At 45.4% G+C, this 22200-nt stretch overlaps 1 protein-coding gene across 1 annotated transcript in view; it reads left to right on the forward strand.

Annotated features, from left to right (window-relative positions):
• Positions 1-6553, forward strand: part of fam83b (family with sequence similarity 83 member B) — a 49219-nt gene extending 42666 nt beyond the window's left edge. The window contains exon 5 of the mRNA XM_052024378.1: positions 352-6553. Within this exon, the coding sequence (XP_051880338.1) occupies positions 352-2500 (2149 nt within the window). The 3' untranslated portion in view covers positions 2501-6553. The remainder of the gene's footprint in view (positions 1-351) is intronic.
• The last annotated feature ends 15647 nt before the right edge of the window (positions 6554-22200 follow it).

The raw sequence follows: 22200 nt of genomic DNA on the forward strand, positions 1-22200 counted from the left end.
TGGCCTGCTGAGTCCCTCCAGCATCATCGTGTTTTTCATCTAGATTCCAGCATCTGCAGTCCTTTGTTTCTCTATCCCTTTGCCTCCACAGATGCTGCCTGACCCGCTGAGTTCCTCCAGCAGCTTGGTTTTTGTTTTGCTTTGAATTAAAACTTTGTCGGAGTATTAATAAATGAACATCCAATAATCCAGAGTATTTGCTAATCCGGTCTCACCGAAGTCATGAATGTGCCGGATTAACGGAGTTTTGCGTGGCTACACAATTCTGAATTGGCTTTGATTAATTTTCCTTTGGAAGTTTAGCGAGCTGGTTCTTTGTGCAACTAAAATAGGTGAATTATTCTTTTTCAGTTTCATGTGGTCTTTTGAAAAGATAAACCTCAGTATGGTGCAGGTGATCTCTGGACAACTGGTGGAATCGTATGATGAAGAGTTTCGGACTTTATACGCCCGCTCAGACATCCCCAGCATGTTTTTAACAGAAAGTTCGGGACTACTGGCGGAGAAAAGGAAATCGTTAATCTTGCAAAATGGTATCAACCGTGAGTTCTATCAGCATTCTGTGACATCGATTGCTTCATCTTCCAGCCAGCAGCAGCCCTTCAGTAGAATGAACCCCACAAGGCACACCCTTGACACCTTGTACCAAAAGTTTTATGGAAGACGCAACGTACAACAAAATGAGTGGGATAATATTAGTCACAAATCGAACACTCGGACGTTGTATGGCAAGCCTCCCATTACAAATGAGGTGGATGCAACGAATAGAATTAGCCGCCTCCAGGGTTACGAGAAGAGTGATTTTTGGAAGAGGCATAGCTATGCTGGCGAGCAGCAAGAAACATCACCTTACCTTTTGTTGAGTCGATCAACAAACCCCAAGCCCTTATTTCAACGAAGCAGTCATAACTTACTGGAGGAAAACGAAAGTGTTAGCTCTTCGATCCGGGGGGATTTTATACCCCGTTCCCACGGCAAAACGTTTGACCAGTGGAATCAAGGCAGAATGATGCCAACTTTTGAAAGAAGCTCCAACATTCGGAGCACTTACCACGGGCCTAGGACACTCCATTTGCCCGCCAACCACAAGCTACCTACCCTAGAAAGTATGAAAAGGGCAGGGTTACGGAACTGGAGGATTGAAAGTTACCTCAGTGATCCTGCTGTATCGCAAACAAACTCAATCATTGACCCGTACGAACATACTACTCCCAGCATGATCGACAGGGGCGAGAACCCCACTGGCCACAGGATGCAAGGAAATTCAGAATTAATGGGCAGGACAGAAGTGAAAACCAGCCCCACTCTGTTGCAATCCAGGTTGCGTTCTTCACTGGTGTACAATGCTCCTTTAATGGCAGAGGAGTATGTTGGCAGTCATAACTCTGAATCAACTACTTCAACTATAGGTCCAGATTCAGGGTCAACAACTCCTCAAGGTCTTGCCACAAACAAAGGTGTGCATTCTCTGTTCAACTCAGATAAACAGAATTCGTTGGAACATTTGAAAGTTCCAGCTGAGGCAGGATTGGGACAGCGACCTTTTCAAAGCAATGCTGAATTTAATCAATCTTCTAACCTCCAACGTCAACATAGTTTCAGTCAGAGATTCCAAGCACAATTGAATGAGCAAAGCTCAATGCGCAAGCCAACTTTTAATTCCTCTGTTGGCAGGACGTTATCAATCCCAACTCTAAACCACACGAAGGGAAATGAAACTCCAGGAGTCTGGCCTTTGGAGAGAAATGGCAAAACACTTGAACAACATCCAACTTTTATCAGGAGAAGCTCAGAGAAAATCAAGTCTCTCCTCAATATCTCACACGAGAAAAGAGATCATGGACTGAGAAGTAGAGGGTCAGATGCATCCAGCAAAATGAGTGGCAGTGCTGATACTTTGACCTCTGAGGATGATCATCATAATAAGAGAAAGGTAACAAAGTTTGCATGGAATGAGCAAAAGGTTCGGACGGCAAGCATATCTTCAAACTCCACGAACACTCCAAGAGTTACTCGATCTAATAGAAATGTGCTGTCAAGTTCAGATGTCCACTTGCACGAGAATGAGTTCAGGACAATGGGAGATGCATCCGCACCACGATTTTCCACAGAAGAGTTGCACATAAAAGAAGAGGGTACAAGTTCCAGTCCCTCTAAGTCCTACTCTTCTCGTGTAAACACCAAACCTGAGGAGCCCCAAGCCAAGGTCACCACCACAAGGGCACAGTACAATCCCAATGAGCGGAAAGTTTACAGCCGTTTTGAAAAGTTGTACACACCACAAAATAGCAACTCGACACGGGAAGAAAAGGTTTCGAATCCATTGCCAATACATCCATTAGCTGGCAACCGAAATACCTCAGTTGGTAATGACTCACGCCATGGTTCAAGATTATTTATGGTTCATGGAAACCGTGCACACCAAACAGCTCCCCAGAACGAAAACAAGTTTGAAAAATTTATGCAGAGGTTTGTGGGGACATTCAGATCTAAAAGATAAGGAAGGAAAACCTTTCCTCTGAGATTGCTCTTGCCACACTCACACTCATGCTGATGTTAACAAATCTAATACAATGCAACAACCCTAAGATAGTGCTAAAATTGCACTAAGCATAATTGTTCAAATGCAACAACGATGCTGTAAGAGGTATTGCAAAATGCAATGCCTTTTGTTTGACTGGTTCTATATTTTTATCTTATTGTAAAATAATGCCTTAAGAAAGTTAGGATTATTGAGTTTCATTGATTTAGGATTTGCCATTTACTGCAATAGAGGCATGAACCCCTTCAGTTACCAGTGGGGGAATAAGCTGACTGCTAACTGGGATGTTAGCTTTCATAAGTCGGGGGACCGAGTTTAAGAGCCGCGAAGTGATGATGCAGCTTTACAAAACTCTGGTTAGGCCACACTTGGAGTACTGTGTCCAGTTCTGGTCGCGACGTTATAGGAAGGATGTGGAGGTGTTGGAAAGGGTGCAGAGGAGATTTACCAGGATGCTGCCTGGATTGGAGAGTATGGATTATGGGGAGAGATTAAAGGAGCTAGGGCTGTTCTCATTGGAGAGAAGGAGGATGAGAGGAGACATGATAGAGGTATACAAGATATTGTGAGGAATAGATAGAGTGGACAGCCAGCGCCTCTTTCCCAGGGCACCAATACTCAAAACAAGAGGGCATGGCTTTAAGGTAATGGGTGGGAAGTTCAAGGGTGATGTCAGAGGGAGGTTTTTCACCCAGAGAGTGGTTGGTGCATGGAATGCGCTGCCTGGGGTGGTGGTGGAGGCTGATACATTGGACAAATTCAAGAGATTGTTAGGTAAGCATATGGAGGAATTTAAGTTGGAGGGATATGTGGGAGGAAGGGGTTAGATAGTCTTAGGTGTGGTTTGAAGGGTGGCACAACATGGTGGGCCGAAGGGCCTGTATTGTGCCGTATTGTTCTATGGTTCTATGAACATCGGAGGCATTAGAGGGTTAAAGAGATGTCTGTGACAAAGTATTTAAGCCAAGCACCAGGTTAGCTGGCATTTGGGTCAGAACATCACCTTGTGTGAAGGAGCTGAAGTCAATGCAGGAGTCAACTATCTAAAGGTAGTTGAACAGTTGATTCTCCTGTTTGTACTCATTGAGGAAGTTGGATGGTATTTTGTATTGGCTCGTGCTTCAGTTGACAACCTTTCTCAGTTGGGAATATCCACAGGCAGTGCTCATGTTGATTTCAAGCAGGGATACTCGCCATCTCCCGGTCAATGCTACTGGAGCCGGACCCTGATACATCTTAGGACAATGGCTCACTTTCTCAAGAGATCAACAGCTATAGAGCAGCATTCATTGGAGAGAAGAAAACACCTCTGAGGACCTCACCTAAAGAAAGCAAGCGTGGTGCCAGTCCAAGCTGACAATATTGTGAGAGGTGGCATCTTCTGGAGGTCCCCCTTAGTCTGGTGCAGGAAGGGTAGGAACACACTGAGACCAAGCAGAGCAGCAACCATTGGTGCAGGAGGGACTGAGAGGAAAGAACGGAGGGTGAGGACGGCTCCTGCAGACACAGGCCCTCTCTCCTCCTCTCCCACCACCACTATTGCCAACTGCACCCTCTTCCTCAGATTGTGAGACACTGTGGAGAGTTCCACCGTGCGTCAGCCACACCATCAGTATCAGCTGCCCCTACACTACTCCACAGAAGTCGCACTTAATCACCCCTTGAGTCCTAGCACGAACCTGGGTAGAAATTCATCCTCGGACAATTGTACTCAGTATTCAATAAGGTAATACTCAGTCCCCTTCCAAACTTTGCCTGTAGCACAGACAAGCCAAAATTTGAAAGCGGAACATTAGCTACACCACCAAATTATGAATTTGGTACATTCAGCTAAGGATACCTTCCGACACTGAAGTTTGAGAGTCCATTTTCGTGCATCTGAACAAGTTTAAGTTGTGGTAATCAGCAATTAGCAGAGAAACCGTACACAAATACAGAATTTGACCCATTTGTGCACTCTGTCATCATTATACCTTCCTGGTCATCTCTTTGACATTCAGACACCCTATATTTTCCCTTGAGAGGCTTCTTTCCATATTATTCCAGTAGTCTAGACAGTAAACTAGTTGTAATGGAATATGTACAATCAGGGAAACTCCAGCCTGAACATCCTCTGGTATTCTTGAGAAATTGGGCATCATTATTCCTGGGAAAGGACTAACCTGGAATTTTCACTGGGAACAACCAATGATAGTTTTTGATATGTTGTTGAATAAATATTTCTGCCTTGTTTCCTGTAGTATATCCAAGGTCAGTTGTAGAAATATTTTTTTTAAATTACAGCTGCTATCTGCTGCAAATTTTGTACAGTGGGTTTATTAAAAATAAGGTGGGTTTATTAAATTTTTGGGATTTTTATTGAAATCTGCAAGTCTTGGCGTCATTTAATGCAAATAGTAACAACACCCCTCGTGTCCTTTCCAATTTTTTGCATTAGTCTCCACTGTGGAGAACACTGCAAATATCCTAAGGTAAAGGATGGGTACATTTCAAATAACCAGGAGGAATTTGTAAAAGTGCCAATCACAAGGGAAACTTCTGCGGCTAAAGACAGGTAAATCACCAGGATTCAATGGCCTGTACCCAAGGTTATTAAAGGAAGTGGCTGCAGAGATAGTGGACCCATTGGGGTGAATATTTTTTCAAAACTAAATAGATTCCTTAAAGGTGTGAGCAGGTCACAAGGATGTTGCTTGATGGCTTGAATTATAAAGAGAGGTCGGATGGGCTGGGACTGTTTTCCCTGGTGCGAAGGATGCTGAGCAGTGTCCTCATAGAGGTTTAAAAAATCATGAGGGGCAGAGATAAGGTGAATGGTCAGTCTTTTTCCTGGGGTAGGGGAGTCTAAAACTAGAGGGCATAGGTTTAAGCTGAGAGGGGAAAGATTTAAAGGTGAACTGAGGGGCAAGTTTTTCACACAGAGGGTGGTGGGGATGTGGATCAAGCTGCCAGAGGGATTGGAATTGGTTTATTATTGTCACTTGTACCGAGGTACAGTGAAAAACTTGTCTTGCATACCGTTCGTACAGATCAATTCATTACACAGTGCATTGAGGTAGCACAAGGTAAAACAATAACAGAATGCAGAATAAAGTGTCACAGCTACAGAGAAAGTGCAGTGCAGGTAGACAACAAGGTGCAAGGTCATATGAGGTAGATTGTGAGGTTAAGAGTCCATCTTATCGTACTAGGGAACAGTTCAATAGTCTTACAAGAGTGGGATAGAAGCTGTCCTTGAGCCTGGTGGTACGTGCTTTCAGGTTTTTGTATCTTCTGCCTGATGGGAGAGGGGAGAAGAGAGAATGTCCAGGGTAGGTGTGGTCTTTGATTATGCTGGCTGCTTTACCAAGGCAGCGAAAAGTATAGACAGAGTCCATGGAGGGGAGGCTGGTGTCCGCGATGTGCTGAACTGTGTCCACAACTCCCTACGGTTTCTTGTGGTCCCAGACAGAACAGTTGCAGTTGCCATTGAAGTGGTAGAGGCAGGTACTATTACAATGTTTTAAAAGACATTTGCGCAGGTACATGGATAGGAACGGTTTTGAGGGATATGGGCCATATACAAGTAAACGAGATGAGCTCAAGGCACTTGGGTTGGCATGGATGAGTTGGGCCGAATGGCCTGGTTCCATGCTGTTTAACTCCATGACTCTATGTACCAGAAGACTGGAAAATCTGACTCCCTCGTTCATAAAGGGAGGAAGATAGAAGGCAGAGAACGACAGGCCAGTTAGTTTAACATCTATTGTCGGCAAGACATCAGAGTTAGTAATCAAAGAGGAAATAACTAATCATCATTTCATCATCAAACTCCATTAATAGAGATTTATGAGTGGTAGATTTCCTCAATCATTGTAGGATATCAGTTCCATTGGATGTCCTGAAATCACTATCATTTTCCGGGCTGTCATTCATTAGCTGTTGAATATTGGTTCCCATCACTAAGGTACTGTTGGAATGTTTCCATTATGAGGAGGGACTGGACAGGCTAAGCTTGTTTTCCTTGGAGCAGAGGAGGCTAAGGAGGGTTTGGATAGAGGTATACAAAATTATGAGAAGCATACATTAGGTAGTTGGAAACATTTCCCCGTAGCAGAGATGTATAAGACCAGAGACTCAGAGAGGATCTGTGAGGAAGCATTTCTTTCACCAAGAGGGTAGTTTGATCTGAACCGTACCTGCCTAAGAAGGTGGTGGGGTGAGATACACTCACAACATTTAGGGAGTATCTGGATGAACATTTCAATCACCAAGGCAGAGGGTAGAGGGGATTAGGGTAGATCAGCGCTTGATGGTATCCATCACTGACTAACACTAATTCCATGGTATACTCTCGAGTACTTTCCTGAAGTAACCTTTCTTAAGCCTAGACTGTGGGTGTTGACAGACAAGTAGATAATTACTGGGCTTTGCTGGGCCGATTCATTGACCTAGCAACTGCAAAAAGAATTGAACATCGTACAATCATCAGCAAACCTCTCCACATCTGGTCTTCTGATGGAATGAAGCAGCTGAAGATGGTTGGGTCTAGCACATTGCCCCAAGGAACTCCTGCATTAGTGGCCTGGGGCTGAGGTGACTGATAAGCAAAAAGATAAGGTATCTTTATCGGTCGCCTGTACATCGAAACACACAGTGAAATGCATCTTTTGCGTAGAGTGTTCTGGGGGGCAGCCCACAAGTGTTGCCACGCTTCCGGCGCCAACATAGCATGCCCACAACTTCCTAACCCATACGTCTTTGGAATGTGGGAGGAAACCGGAGCACCCAGAGGAAACCCACGCAGACACACGGGGAGAACGTACAAACTCCTTACAGGCAGCAGCCGGAATTGAACCCCGGTCGCTGGCGTTGTAATAGCGTTACGCTAACCACTACACTACTGTGCCTGCCACTTGCCTTTGTGCAAGGAATTCTCCTACTACTGGAGAATTTTCCCTTTAATGCACATTGACTTCAAGTTTACCAGGGTTCCTTGATGCCAAACTTCATTCTACGGTGCCTTGACATTAAGGACAGGCATCCTCATCCTTCCTTTTGAATTTAGCTCTTTGAGCTATGTTTGGACCACAGCCACGATGAGGTTGTCCTGCTGAAACCCAGCTGAGCGATAGTGAGCAGATTATTAGAGCGCTTCATAGTACTGTGGAGATGATCAGGAGAACAGTAAAACTCTGTTAATCTGGCACTCTTGGTGGTGCTGGACTAGCAGATTTTCCGGTCTATTGGATGTCACTGTTATAAATACTCCAACATACATTTAATTCACTTTTTTTTAGATGTTATATAGTGGAACAATAAGTTTCCATTGAACCCAGTAAGCTTCAAGGGAAAGTGGGAAATTGAACCAGATGAGTGTGGGTACCAGGGTCCCTGTGAGCCAGATTCCGAACAGTGCCAGTATCTTCCTTGTGAATTCTTTTCTGCGCCCTTTCCAGCTCAATGACATCCTTCCTATAGCTGGGCGACCAGAACTGCACAATACCCCAAGTGTGGTCTCACCAACGACTCGTACACTTGTAACATGACATCCCAACTCCTGTACTCAGTGCCCCGACTGATGAAGGCCGGCGTGCCAAACACTTTCTTCACCACCTGTCTACCTGTGTCTTCACTTTCAGGGAACAATGTACCTGTACCCCGAGATCTCTCTGTTCTACAACACTCTCCAGGGCCCCACCATTTTCTGTTAAAGTCCTGCCCTGGAGTAACTTACCAAAATACAACACCTCGGACCTTTCCGAGTTAAAATCCATCTACCATCCCTTGGCCTACTTCACCAGTTGATCCAGATCCTGCTGTAGCCTTAGATGACACTCCTCACTGTTCACCACTAATTTTGGTGTCATCCTGAAACCTTGCCAACTACATCCTCATCCAAATTGTTGATGTAAATGTCATGACAAACACCGGTGGACCCAGCACTGGTCCCTGTTGCACACCACTGGTTACAGGTCTCCGATCTGGAAAGCGACCCTCCACTACAGCCCTCTGACTCCTTCTACCAAGCCAATTTTGCATCCAATTGGCTAACTTACCCTGGATACCATGTGGTCCATTCCATGCAGAACCTTGTCAAAGGTCTTGCTAAATTCCATGTGGACAGCATCTACAACCCTGCTCTATTCAATCCTCTTCATCACCTCTTCAATAACTCAATCAAATATGTGTGACACAATTTCCCTCCCACAAAGCCATGCTGACTATCCTGAATCAGTCCTTTCCTTTCCAAATCTGGCAGATCCTGTCCTTCAGAATCCCCTCTGTAACTCTCCCACTACCGATGTTGGATCACAATCTGTAGTTCCCTGGCTTGTCCTTGCAGCCCTTCTTAAAGAAAAGGCACAACATTTGCCACCTTCCAGTTCTCTGGAATCTCACCCGTGGCTAAAGATGGTGCAAATACCTCTGCCAGAGTTCCTACAATTTCTTCCCTGGGTTCCCGCAATGCCCTAGGATACACTTGGACAGACCCTGGGGATTTATCCACCTTAAAATGCTTTAAGACCTCTTTTGTAATGTGATTACGTTCCAATAAGTTGAATTATCTTTGGTAGGTATAAGTGCTTAACATTCAAATAAATTGTCATTCATCATTGATCGTCTCTATCATTGGGTCACAGAGCCACAGAGTGATACAGCACGGCAAACAGGCCCTTTGGCCCAACTTATCCGTGCTGACCAGGTTGTCTACCTCAGCTAGTCCCATTTGCCTGTGTTTGGCCCTTATCCCTCTAAACCCTTCCTAAACATGGACCTACCCAAGTGTCTTCTAAACACTGTAATTGTACCCATCTCTACCACTTCCTCTGGCAGCTCGTTCCATATCCCCACCACCCTCTGGGTGAAAAGGTCGCCCCCCGTGTCCTCTTTAAATCTTTCCCCTCTCACCTTAAATCTATGCCCTCTTGTTTTAGACTCCCCCACCCTGGCGAAAAGACTGTGACCATCCCCCTTATCTATACCTCGACTAGACCTCCTACACCCCAGGGAAAGATGCCCCAGCTTATCGAGCCTCTCCTTATAACTCAAGCCCTCCAGTTCTGGCCACATCCCTGTGAATCTTTTACAGCCTAGAGTCAGTGTTATACAGCATGGAAACAGGCCCTTCGGCCCAACTCATTCATGCTGACCAAGTTGTCTACCTGAGCTAGTCCCTTTTGCCTGCGTGTGGCCTATATCCCTCTGAACCTTTCATTATGTTCCAATACACTTCTCATAAATGGCATAAATCCATAAATCACAAAAGGCTGCAGATGTTCAAATCCATCACAGGCACAACCCTCCCCACCACCAAGGACATCTTCAAGAGGCGGTGCCTCAAGAAGGCGGCATCCATCACTAAGGACCCTCACCACCCGGGACATGCCCTCTTCATGTTACTACCATCAGGGAGGAGGTACAGGAGCCTGAAGACCCCCACTCAATGTTTCAGGAACAGCTTCCTCCCCTCCGCCATCAGATTTCTGAACGGTCCGTGAACCCATGAACACTACCTCGTTATTCCTTTTTTTTGCACTATTTATTTATTTTGTAATTTATAGTAATTTTATGTCTTTGCACTGTACTGCTGCCGCAAATCAACAAATTTCACGTCATCTATGTCTGTGATAATAAAATATGCCAAGAACTTTATTGTAGAGAGGACTAGAAATCACAGTTGCACCTGGAGATCAATAAAAGGGATGAGTTTATGGCTTCACCCTTGGGGTTGAGAGTCATCAGACTGCACCTTAACTGCATTTCAGTCAGCTCACTAAGTTTACATTTCAGGTTACACAGGCTGTGATTTGTTGCTTGGATACCGTGTGTCAGAATGAAATTGAAGCAATTTAGTGCAAGCCCACAGCAGGGGATGAACAACCTAATTCACCGCAGGGGAAAACTGAATGAAGTATGCTTCTACTTGAATTAAATCAGATACTGAACACCATGAATGAGAGGAAAATGGAGCGATATGGGCATTGTGTAGGTAGGAGGGATTAGCTGTGTCGGCACAACATTGTGGGCGAAGGGCTATTTGGTGCTGTACTGTTCTATGTTCTATGTTCACTCTAACTATGCTGCCCCCACCAACTTACCACTAAGGCAAGAAGTTGTAAATTAATTTGAATTTCCTCTTCCAAGTCTGATACGATCTGTTATGAAATTTCATCTGCAAAATAATTGCTTCCTTCTCATTCGTATTTCCTGCCAGTCAAATTTTCCGCTGATTAAATACTAAGCTCTGGAATTCCTTTCCCCAGATCTCTCAGTTTGTCTTTCTGTAGGACTCTTCTTAAAGCATACCCCTTTGGCAAGCTTCTGCCTGAAATCGGTAATTGGTTTATTATTGTCACATGTATCGAGGTACAGTGAAAAACCTTGTTTTGCAAGCCATCCATACAGATCATTTCATCACGTCAGTGTATTGAAGTGGCCACAAGGGAAAACAATAGCAGAATGCAGAATAAAGTGTTACAGTTACAGAGAAAGTGCAGTGCAGGCAGACAACGAGGTGCACGGCCATGACGAGGTAGGTTGTGAGGTTAGGAGTCATCTTATTGTACTAAAGGTCTGTAGAATAGTCTTATAACAGCGGGGTAGAAGCTGTCCTTGAGCCTGGTGGTACGTGCTTTTGGGCTTTTGAATCTTCTGCCCGATGGGAGGGGGAGAGAGAAGAGAGAATGTCCAGAGTGGGTGTGGTCACTGCTTTGCTGACGGCAATGAGAGATGTAGACAGAGTCTGTGGAGGGAAAGAGAAACAAAGGACTGCAGATGCTGGAATCTAGATGAAAAACACGATGATGCTGGAGGAACTCAGCAGGTCAGGCAGCATCCGTGTGCTGGGGAGACTGGTTTCCGTGATGTACTGAGCTGTGTCCACAACTCTCTGCAGTTTCTTGTGGTCTCATACAGAGCAGTTGCCATACCAAGCTATGATGCATCTGGATAGGATGCTTTCTATGGCGCATTGATACAAATTGGTGAGGGTCAAAGGGGACATGCCGAATTTCTTTAGTCTCCTGAGGAAGTAGAGGTGCTGGTGAACTTTCTTGGCCATGGCGTCTACGTGATTGGACCAAGACAAGCTATTGGTGATGTGCACTCCTAGGAACTTGAAGCTCTCAACCCTCTCGACCTCAGCACCATTGATGTAAACAGGAGTGTGTGCATCACCCCCCTTCCTGTAGTCAATGGCCAGCTCTTTTGTTCTGCTGACATTGAGGGAGAGGTTGTTGTTATGACATCATGTCACTGGGATCTCTGTCTCCTGCCAAATCAGCCAATACCCTCAGTGAGCAATGATGCATCTGCATTCACCTCTGTTCCCACTTACAGTGAAACTCCAATCATCAGGCATCCTCGAGACTTTGGTGGTGCCAGACCGGCAGATTGTCTGGAAGTTCAAGTTTATTGTCATGGGCATACATACCCAGGGTATAAATGCCATGAAACTTAGCTTTTTACAGCAGCAGCGCAGTGCATTATAAACATGACACACATCAATTACATGAACTTAAATTATCATAAATTATTCATAACTTACACGACAAAATTAAACATAACGACATCTGTGCAAGTTGAGGGAGATATAGTCCAAGATAGAATTAGGGTTTTTCAGGTCGGTTCAAGAACCTGACGGCAGTGGGGAAGAAGCTGTTGTTGAACCTTGAGGTGTGGGTTTTCCAAGCTCCTGTACCTCCTCTGCCCAATGGCAGCATCGAGAAGAGGCACGGCCCGGATGGTGGAGGTTCCTGTTGATGGATGTCGCCTTCCTGAGACGTTCGCCTCTTGTAGATGTCCTTGATGGTGGGGAGAGCTGTACCTCAGATAAGGTAAGATATCTTTATTAGTCACATGAAACACACAGTGAAATGCATCTTTTGCGTGGAGTGTTCTGGGGGCAGCCCGCAAGTGTCGCCACGCTTCCAGCACCAACATAGCATGCCCACAACTTCCTAACCTGTATGCCTTTGGAATGATTTTGTTATGCAGATAGTCTGCTGTCCCTACAAAAGAATGTTCCATTTAATAGCATGCCCACAACTTCCTAACCTGTACGTCTTTGGAATGTGGGAGGAAACCAGAGAACCCGGAGGAAACCCACGCAGACACGGGGAGAACGTACAACTCCTTACAGACAGCGGCCGGAATTGAACCCGGTCGCTGGTGCTGTAATAGCGTGATGCTAACCGCTACACTGAGTCGACCAGTCTCTGTGGCCTCTTGTGAATCTGTGCATTGGAGTTTCCATACCAAGCCGTGATGCAGACAGTCAGAATGCTTTTCCATGTCTGGAGTGTTGGATATTAATCCTTTTACTATGCCAACACTTAATTCACTTTTTGTTTCGATGTTACGCAATAGTATAATAAATTTTCCAGTGAACCCACGAGTTTTACTGGGAGGTGGAACACCTGGAGATAAAACATCAGTGACATGTTGACATACTGTAAACAAACATAATATGTCTGATGTAGAGAATGCAATGCCCCAAATTTTTACCAGAAACTACTTTAAAGATGGGAAAGCATATTAAATCCGTGCTTGAAGAAGTTTTGAGTAAGCTGACTGGTACTTCTGGCTGAACTTTCTCCCATATCTCCTGTGGTTGTTTACACACATACTTCCACGGATAAGGCTTAAAAGAGAAAATTAACCCTTAGAGTGCTGAGAGCGCGTTACCTGAACAAGGCACGGTTAAGGTAATGGGTGGTGCAGAAAATACAAAACCAGCTCCTAGCGGAGGTTGGGAGGGGAAGCTGTCTCTGCTGGGCTAGCAGCAGTCAGAGGCAGTTTTCACAGTGTAAGGTTCTGTAAACAGCTGCACCATGGAGACGGAGGAAAAACAAATACATGAAAGGTTAATCAGGAAAATATGAACATTTGGACTATCGTAGATTAGTTAGAAATAAAATGCTGATAGAAATATATATGACCATGAGAGGGATAGATGCGGTGGATAGTTGGAATCTTTTTCCCATGGTATCAACAACAAGAGGGCATGGGTTTAAGGTGAGAGGAAAGAGTTTTAATGGGGGTCTAAAGTGTAAGTTTTTGATGGTTGATGTTTGGAACATGCTGCCAGAGGAGGGTGGGGGAATCAGACACAATCACAACATTTAAGGGGCATTTGGAGATAGTTAAATGAGCAAGGCACAGCAGGATATGGTCCCAGTGTGGGCAAATGGGATCAGTGTAGATGGGCAAGAAGGACGCGGTCGAGCATGGACGTGGTCGGCCATAGGGCCTGTGGCTATGCTGTACAACTCTATGACTCAAAAACAGTGCACTTGTCAAAAGTGATAGGGAGGTAGTGGGAAAGAATAGACACCGAGAGATAAATAAGAGCCTGGTAAACAGAATAAAAGTTCAGAGAAGATTCATTAGAATGATTCCAGGAATGAGAGAGTTAATATATGAGGAACATTTGACGGCTCTTGGGCTGTACTCCTTGGAGTTCAGAAGAATGAGGGGGGACCTCATAGAAACATTTCGAATGTTAAAATGCCTGGACAGAGTGGATGTGGCAAAGTTGTTTCCCATGGTAGGGGAGTCTCGTACAAGAGGGCACGACTTCGGGATTGAAGGGCGCCCATTCAGAACAGAGATGCAGAGAAATTTCTTCAGCCAGAGAGTGGTGAATCTGTGGAGTTTGTTGCCACGGGCGGCTGTGGAGGCAAAGTCATTGGGTGTATTTAAAGCAGAGATTGATAGGTATCTGAGTAGCCAGGGCATCAAAGGTTATGGTGAGAAGGCGGGGGAGTGGGGCTAAATGGGAGAATGGATCAGCTCATCATAGAATGGCGGAGCAGACTCGATGGGCGGAATGGCCGACTTCTGCTCCTTTGTCTTATGGTCTAAAATATTACTGTTATTTAAATTAATAAATGATTCTCCCTGGACCTCCAACCAACACAGCCATCTTCGTTCGTGCTGGGTATGATACCACCCAGTGGAGGGTTTTCCCCCTGATTCCCATGGACTCCAGTTGAGCCAGGGCCCTTGATGATGTACTCCATCAAATGCTGCCTTGATGTCGAGGGCAGTTACTCTCACTTCACCGCCGGAGCCCAGCTCTTCTGTCCGTGCTTGGACTGAGCCTGTAATGAGGTCAGGAGCTGAGTGACTTTGGCGGAACCCCTGACATGAGCTGGTTGTTGCTGAACAAGTGCCACTTGGTAGCACCAGTGATTATCCCTTCCATCACATCACTTTGTTGTTGATTGGGAGTGGAATAAGGCGGCAGTATTTGGCCCGAGTTGGATTTATCCTGCTTCTTATGAACAGGATATACCTGTAATATTCCACATCGCCGGCTAAATGCCAGTGTTGTACCTGTACTGGAGCAGTTGGATAAGGGCCATGGCCAGTTCTGGAGCACAAGTCTTCAGTGCTATTGCCAGAATGTTGTCGGGGCCCATAGCTTTTACTGTATCCAGTGCTTTTCAGCCGTTTCTTGATATCACATGAAGTGAATCAAATTGGCAGTAGACTGGCATCTGTCATGCTGGGGACCAGTGGGGGAGGCTGAGACGGAACATCCACTCACCAGTTGTGGCTGAAGGTTCTTGCAAACGCATCATCTTTCTCCTTTGCGCTGATCTGCTGGGCTCCCCCATTGTTGAGAATGGGGACATTTGTGAGCTTGCTCCTCCGGTGAGTTGTTGCGTTGTCCACCACCGTTCACGACTGAACGTGGCAGGACTGCAGAGCTTAGATCTGTTCTGTTGGCTGTGTGGTGGCTTAGCTCTGTCGAGTGCATGCTGATTATGTTGTATGGCATGCAGAAATCACCTTCTGATCCCCACTTGCTGTGGTGGGATTTGAACACGTCTTAAATCAATAGTCCAGGCCTCTGGATATAACTATAACGGTGAAAGCAATGGTGAAAGATTAACAAGTCGCCAGGACCTCAAGCTTTTCACTCCGGGGTCTGGTGTAGGAGAAAGTGAGCAAAATCTACATGTTTTGGTTATCTTCTTAAGCTCCATTGATTTTGGATATAAGATCAGATATCTTTATTAGTCACATATACATTAAAACGCACAGTGAAGTACATCTTTTTGCGTAGAGTGTTCTGGGGGCAGCCCGCAAGTGTTGCCACGCTTCTGGTGCCAACATAGCACGCCCACAACTTCCTAACCCATATGTCTTTGGAATATGGGAGGAAACCGGAGCACCCGGAGGGAACCCAGGCAGACATGGGGAGAACGTACAAAGTCCTTACAGGCAGGCAGTGGCTGGAATTGAACCCAGGTCGCTGGTTCTGTAAAGTGTTACACTAATGGCTACACCACCGTGCCTGCCCAATGTAAGGGCACAGAATGCATGGCACCACCATTGTGCTGAATCCTCAAGAAGGGTGGCAGAATGGCGCAGCTGGTAGAGCCGCTGCCTCACAGCTCTGGAGACCCAGGTTCGATTCTGGCCTCGGGTGCAGACTGTGTGGAGTTTGCACATTCTCCCCGTGACCGCGTGGGTTTCCTCCAGGTGCTCTGGTCCATCTCAGAAACTTGCAGGTTGGTAGGTTAACTGGCCGCTGTAAATTGTTTCCTGGTGCGTAGGTGAGGGGTAGAATCTGAGGGGGAATTGATGGGAATGTGGGGAGCATAAAATGGGATTGGTGTAGGATTAATGTAAATGAGCGTTTGATGATCGGCATGGATTCAGTGGGCCGAAGGGCCTGTTTCCATGCTAAATACCAGCGTAATCTCTAAAAGTGTCTGCAGTCACTGTCAGGAAGATAACACAAAGTGGAAGAAACATTAAACGATGCACAGAGTTGATTATCTTTGTAGGCAGTGCAGCACGACATAATAGGTAATCTTGGATTGGAATATATACTTTGCATGTGCTTTTGTCACTATCATGGGCCAGAGAATGAGGTGATTATCCAATGTAAGTCTGTTGGGAATTGAAGGAAAGCAAAAACCTGCTGGAAATCTGAAATGAAAACAGAAAATGCCAGGTGCACTTAGCAGGTCAGGCAGCATCTGTGGAAAGAATAGCTGGGGATTGTAGTTGAACTGACTGGTATCTCTCTTGCTTTATACTTGCTCATGTTCAGCCAAGATAGGACACAAGGCTCTCTGGACTTACCTTCCCCTTTTGCGTCCTCTGCTTCCAGCTTCTCCTCTTTGTCAGAGAAACAAAGGACTGCAGATGCTGGAATCTAGATGAAAAACACGATGATGCTGGAGGGACTCAGCGGGCCGGGCAGCATCGGTGGAGAAAAGCAAGTGGTCAACGTTTCGGGTCGGGACCCTTTGAGGATGGTTGACCGCCTGCTTTTCTCCACGGATGCTGCCTGGCCTGCTGAGTTCCTCCAGCATCGTCATGTTTTTCTCCTCTTTGCCCCCTTCCTTTGCCCTCTTCATCTCACTCTTCAGCTGCTCGTCAGTTTACCCCCTGGTGGGGATCGAGACCCGCAGGGCTATTCCAGCATGGAAGTATATTTTTGGCACATGCTCTCTCTTCTGCTTTGTATGACAGCATGGGTTACCCTGCAGAAATACAGTGCAGGTGTGCAAGGGCTGTGCACTTGGAGGCATGTGTGTACTGCTCCTGACACTCAGCAGCCAACTACTGCTTTGTCACGGCGAAACTTGTGGGCTGCCCCCCAAAATCACTACTCAAAAGATGTATTTCACTGTGTGTTTCAATGTACATGTGACTAATAAAGATCTTATCTAATTCCCCAGGTGATGTCCACCTTGCACCCAACCAGATGCTGGGACCCCCGAACCCACACTCCCTTCCAACTCACCAGCATCCTGGTTCCCTTGCTCCCTTCAGACCTAGCGTTGACTGTAAAATGTATCACTCTGCTATGTAACACTGAAAGAGAAAAGTGATGGAGCATAGAAACATAGAAACGTAGAAAACCTACAGCACAATACAGGCCTTTCAGCCCACAAAGCTGTGCTGAACATGTCCCTACCTGAGAAATTACGCGGCTTACCCAAAGATCTATATTTTACTCAGCTCCATGTACCTATCCAAAAATCTCTTAGAAGACCCTATTGTATCCGCCTCCACCACCGCTGCCGTCAGCCCATTCCACACACTCACCACTCTCTGAGTAAAAAAACTTACCCCTGACATCTCCTCTGTACCTACTCCCCAGCACCTTAACCCTGTGTCCTCTTGTGGCCACCAATTCAGCCCTGGGGAAAAGCCTCTGACTATCCACACGATCAATGCCTCTCATCATCTTATACACCTCTATCAGGTCACCCCTCATCCTCCGTCGCTCCAAGGAGACTAAAGTAACATCCAATAGTCCATAAAATCTGCTCATCCGGAATGACCAAAGTCCCAACATGCCAGATTAAAGGAGTTTTAAAGGCAGTCATCCCAAATATTAATGTTGCAGGTTCCTGCCCTCGACAACAATGATTGGTGAGGCACAGAGAGAATCTGTATTGACTACTGGTTGTCTTTATTGGTTCAGTTAAAGTGAGACACGTAATTCATACAGTCCTGATGAAGTGTCTCGACCCGAAACATCAACTGCCCATTTCCCTCCATAGATGCTGCCTGATCTGTTGAGTTCCTCCAGCATTTTGTATGTTGCTTGCAATTCATACAGTTTGGTTAAAAGTTAACAGGCAACTCACACAAGGCTAACTGTCCGAACACACACCCACTAGGTTTCCCTGACACTCCCTGAACAATCAGAACAAAAAGGTCAGCACTTGGAAATAGATAAGGTAAGATATCTTTACTAGTCACATTTACATCAAAACACCCAGTGAAATGCATCTTTTGCATGGAGTGTTCTGGGAGCAGCCCACAAGTGTTGCCACGCTTCCGGCGCCAACATAGCATGCCCACAACTTCCTAACCCGTATGACTTTGAAATGTGGGAGGCAATTGGAGCACCCAGAGGAAACCCACGCAGACACGGGGAGGACGTACAAACTCCTTACAGACAGCGGCGGGAATTGAAGCCGGGTCGCTGGCGCTGTAATAACGTTAAGCTACTGCTACACTACCGTGCCGCCCTTGCATGCTGGCCAGGTGTCCCTCTTGATCCCAACGTAATCTCCACGTCTCCAATGTGGGATCATCCACTTCTGCGCTGGTTGGTCGGAGTTGATGGAGTTTTCGCTGCTTCTACACCCAAAATACTCCATTTTTATTCTTTCTTATCAGTTCCGCACCATTGTGTTTCAATTTCGTTGGTTCTGTCTTAGCTGGCCAGTCTGTGTCCAATCTCCATTGGATCTAGTCTAAGGTTACAGGCTGCATTACCTCATTGCTCTTCTCCCAAAGAAGGACTTGTGCCTTCTGTCTCTTCCCGTGTTTTTTCCAAAGTTGAGTTGGGCTCCAGCCAGCCCATGTCAGTTGCTGGGCTCAGGTTACCTCCATTCACAGACATGCTCTTGTCGTAAGTCCGCAGATTTCTGGCCAACATTAAGCATCACAGATAGGAGAACTGCCCTTTCCTCTTCTAGCAACCTTGCCCTGCTCTCCAATACCTTTGTTCATTCTCAGTCATCTGTATGAAGTCACTCGTTGGCATTGAAACTGACTTCAGCACAAGCCCCACCACCCCCTATAAACTACAGAACTTGAAGTAATAACAGAAAGAAAACTTCCATACATGCAACAATGACAGGAAAGAATTAACCAACACCTAACCAATAAGACAAACCCTTTAAATAATGTTTATGGATCGAGCAAAATCCTGCATGCTGCTTCATGTGTGCAGATGTTGGTAGGTTTTGACATTAGGTGCCCAAGTTCTGCACCAATATTGCATCTGGCACAGTGTGTATTGTAGGTCTGTATGCATGCTATGTAAAGCATTTTAAGATCACAACTGGCATCATAATATTCCAAAAATATTGGAAGCTACTGGGCCCATTTTTTCATGTAAGGAGGTGTATCAGAGGGACTGTGTGGTATTGGTCTTAGGTGTAGGTGAGTTAACTCTGTGAATCAAGATTTGCAATGGAGCAATGCACGTTGATTCAGGAGATAAGCACACTGGGTGGAACGAAGGTGCAGCGAGTAGAATTGCTGCCTCACAGTGCCTGAGACCCCGGTTCAATCCTGACTTCTGGTGCTGTTTATGTGGAGTTTGCACGTTCTCCCTTTGACCGCATGGGTTTCCTCTTCCGCCAGGTTCTCCAGTTTCCTCCCACCTCTCAAAGACGTGCAGGTTGGTAGGTTAGTTGGCCGCTGTAAGTTGTCATAAAGTCACACAACATGGAAACAGGCCCTTCAGCCCAACTTGTCCATGCCAACTGTCTTGTCCAGTGAGCTAGTCCCATCTGCCCATGTTTGGCCCATAACCCTCTAAACCTCTCCTATCCATGGACTTATCGAGATGGCTTTTAAACGTTGCTAATGCGCCCACCTCAACCACTAGTTCTGGCAGCTCATTCCAAATACGCACCACCCTTTGCATGAAGAAGCTGCCCCTGATGTCCCTTTCAAATCTCTCACCTCTGATCTTAAACCTCTACCCTCTTGTTTTTATCACCCTTTCTCTGGGAAAAAGACTATGTGCTTTCACTCTGTCTATGCCCGTCATCATCTTATATACCTCTACCGGGTCACTCTTCAACTGGCTGTCCCTAGTGCATAGGGGAGGGGTAGAATCTGGGGGGAGTTGACGGGAATGTGGGGAGAATATCCTGCTGTTATAAGATTATTGAACGGTCCCCTAGTATGATAAGATGGGTTCCTGACCTCACAATCTACCTCGTCATGACCTTGAATCTTATTGTCTGCCTGCACTGCACTTTCTCTATAACACTTCATTCTGCATTCTGTTATTGCTTTGCCCCTTGTACTACCTCAATGTACAGATGTGATGAAATGATCTGTATGCAAAACAAAGATTTCCACTGTACCTCGGTACATGTGATAATAATAAGCCAAATTCTTTCATTTCAGTTTCCATCCAAACTTTTAAGCACTTCTATAACACTTACATTGAAGGAAATCCATAACTTTTCAAAAATTAATTCAGTTTCAGACTGGAATTAGAAGCACACTTCACTTTGTCTTTGTGCAAGGCAAATAAGCTTCAATATGCAGCAAATTATGATTACAAGGTCGAGGACTTTTCTCCTTTTGCTCTTCACAAAAGATTCAAAATACAGTCTTTGAAGCTGAGGCTGTTATACAGAAGCCTGACAGATAAAGCATGAGATTTATTTTTTTGTTTAAATTCCATTCTTCAGTTACTTCCAACTTCAAGGTGATATGGACATTGGATATTTCTTTATTAGTCATATGTACATCGAGTCACACAGTGAAATGCATCTTCTTTTGTGTGGAGTGTTTTGGGGGCAGCCCACAAGTGCTGCCACGCTTCTGGTGCCAATGTAGCATGCCCACAGCTGCTAACCCGTACATCTTTGGAATGTGGGAGGAAACCGGAGCACCCGGAGGAAACCCACTCAGACACGGATACAAACTCCTTACAGACAGTGGGTGGAATCTTTCTTTTTTGTTAATTTAAAAACATTTGTTGTTACTTGTGTCAGGAATTTACTGCCCGACTGACAAGTTGGTGTGAAGAGAAGGTCCTCGGTTTGCACAGTGTGAAACGTATCCCTGCACACCGGATTGCACTATTTCACAGACACTTCGGTTTGCACAGAGAATACTGAGAAGCCCACAACATGACTGTTCATTTCAGGGTGAATTTCAGTCCAGTTCTACTAAGGTCACATTAAATGTAGCAGCGTCTTCCCCAGAAGGGAGAAACCAACAGTCCAGGAAGCAGATAGCGCAAAACGAGACTGTGAGCACAACGATCATTACTGTTATGGACTCAGTGAAAGTCCCTTTAAGATAGAGAGTGTGTGTGTTTGTGTGTGTGGGGCGTGCTTACGTCAATAGAAGATAAAGGACGTAATGACTTTGTTGAAGAGGTCAGAAGGAGAGAGAGAGAGAAGGGAGAGAGACACCAGCCTGCTTGTTTTCTCTATCGATGGATGAGAAACAATAACTGTGTTTGCCACTGAAATCCATGTATGGAAGTTGGAAGTAATCCGGTGGAGTTCACTTTGTTGCTGACCTGTAGAAGGAAACAGGTATTTGTGTGTGGACGACCACGGTTCGGATGCTTTTCGGGGTGAGGAAGTCACTACCGAGTAAACACTGAAGTGTCGTTTGGGTTCCATCGTGGAACATTTGGATTTCGTATGTACTCTCTCTATGTTTTTCTACATCTACATCTTATCTTCAGACAACGGTGGTTGTGAAGAAGCCCTTGCTCATGTTTCACCTTATGGCTTGCAGAACTGAACTTTAAGAACCATTCCGGAACTGGGAATTTTGGACTTTGTCACACACACACACGACGAGTTTAGTTTTGGGGTTAACGTTCGAGGTTTAACATTTTTTAATTCTAACATACTAACATTTTTACTTTTATTTTACGTATTATCATAAGTAGTGATTAATAAAATAGTTTTCAACACTAAATCATGCTCAGTGTGTTTCTTTTGTTGCTGGTTTGTGACATTACACAGTAGCAAGACCCAAAGACTCTTTGTGGAGCTTGCTGTGCCTAAATTGGCTGCTGGACTTTCTCCATTCCAACAGTGATAACATTCCAAATACTACCCCAATGGACATTCCAAAAGGGTTGTGAGTGGTGCAGAAGTCTTTCCTTCTCTGATCAATGACTCCCACCTCCCTTACCT

The sequence above is a fragment of the Pristis pectinata genome, chromosome 10 (genome assembly GCF_009764475.1).
Source record: "Pristis pectinata isolate sPriPec2 chromosome 10, sPriPec2.1.pri, whole genome shotgun sequence".
NCBI lineage: Eukaryota > Metazoa > Chordata > Chondrichthyes > Rhinopristiformes > Pristidae > Pristis > Pristis pectinata.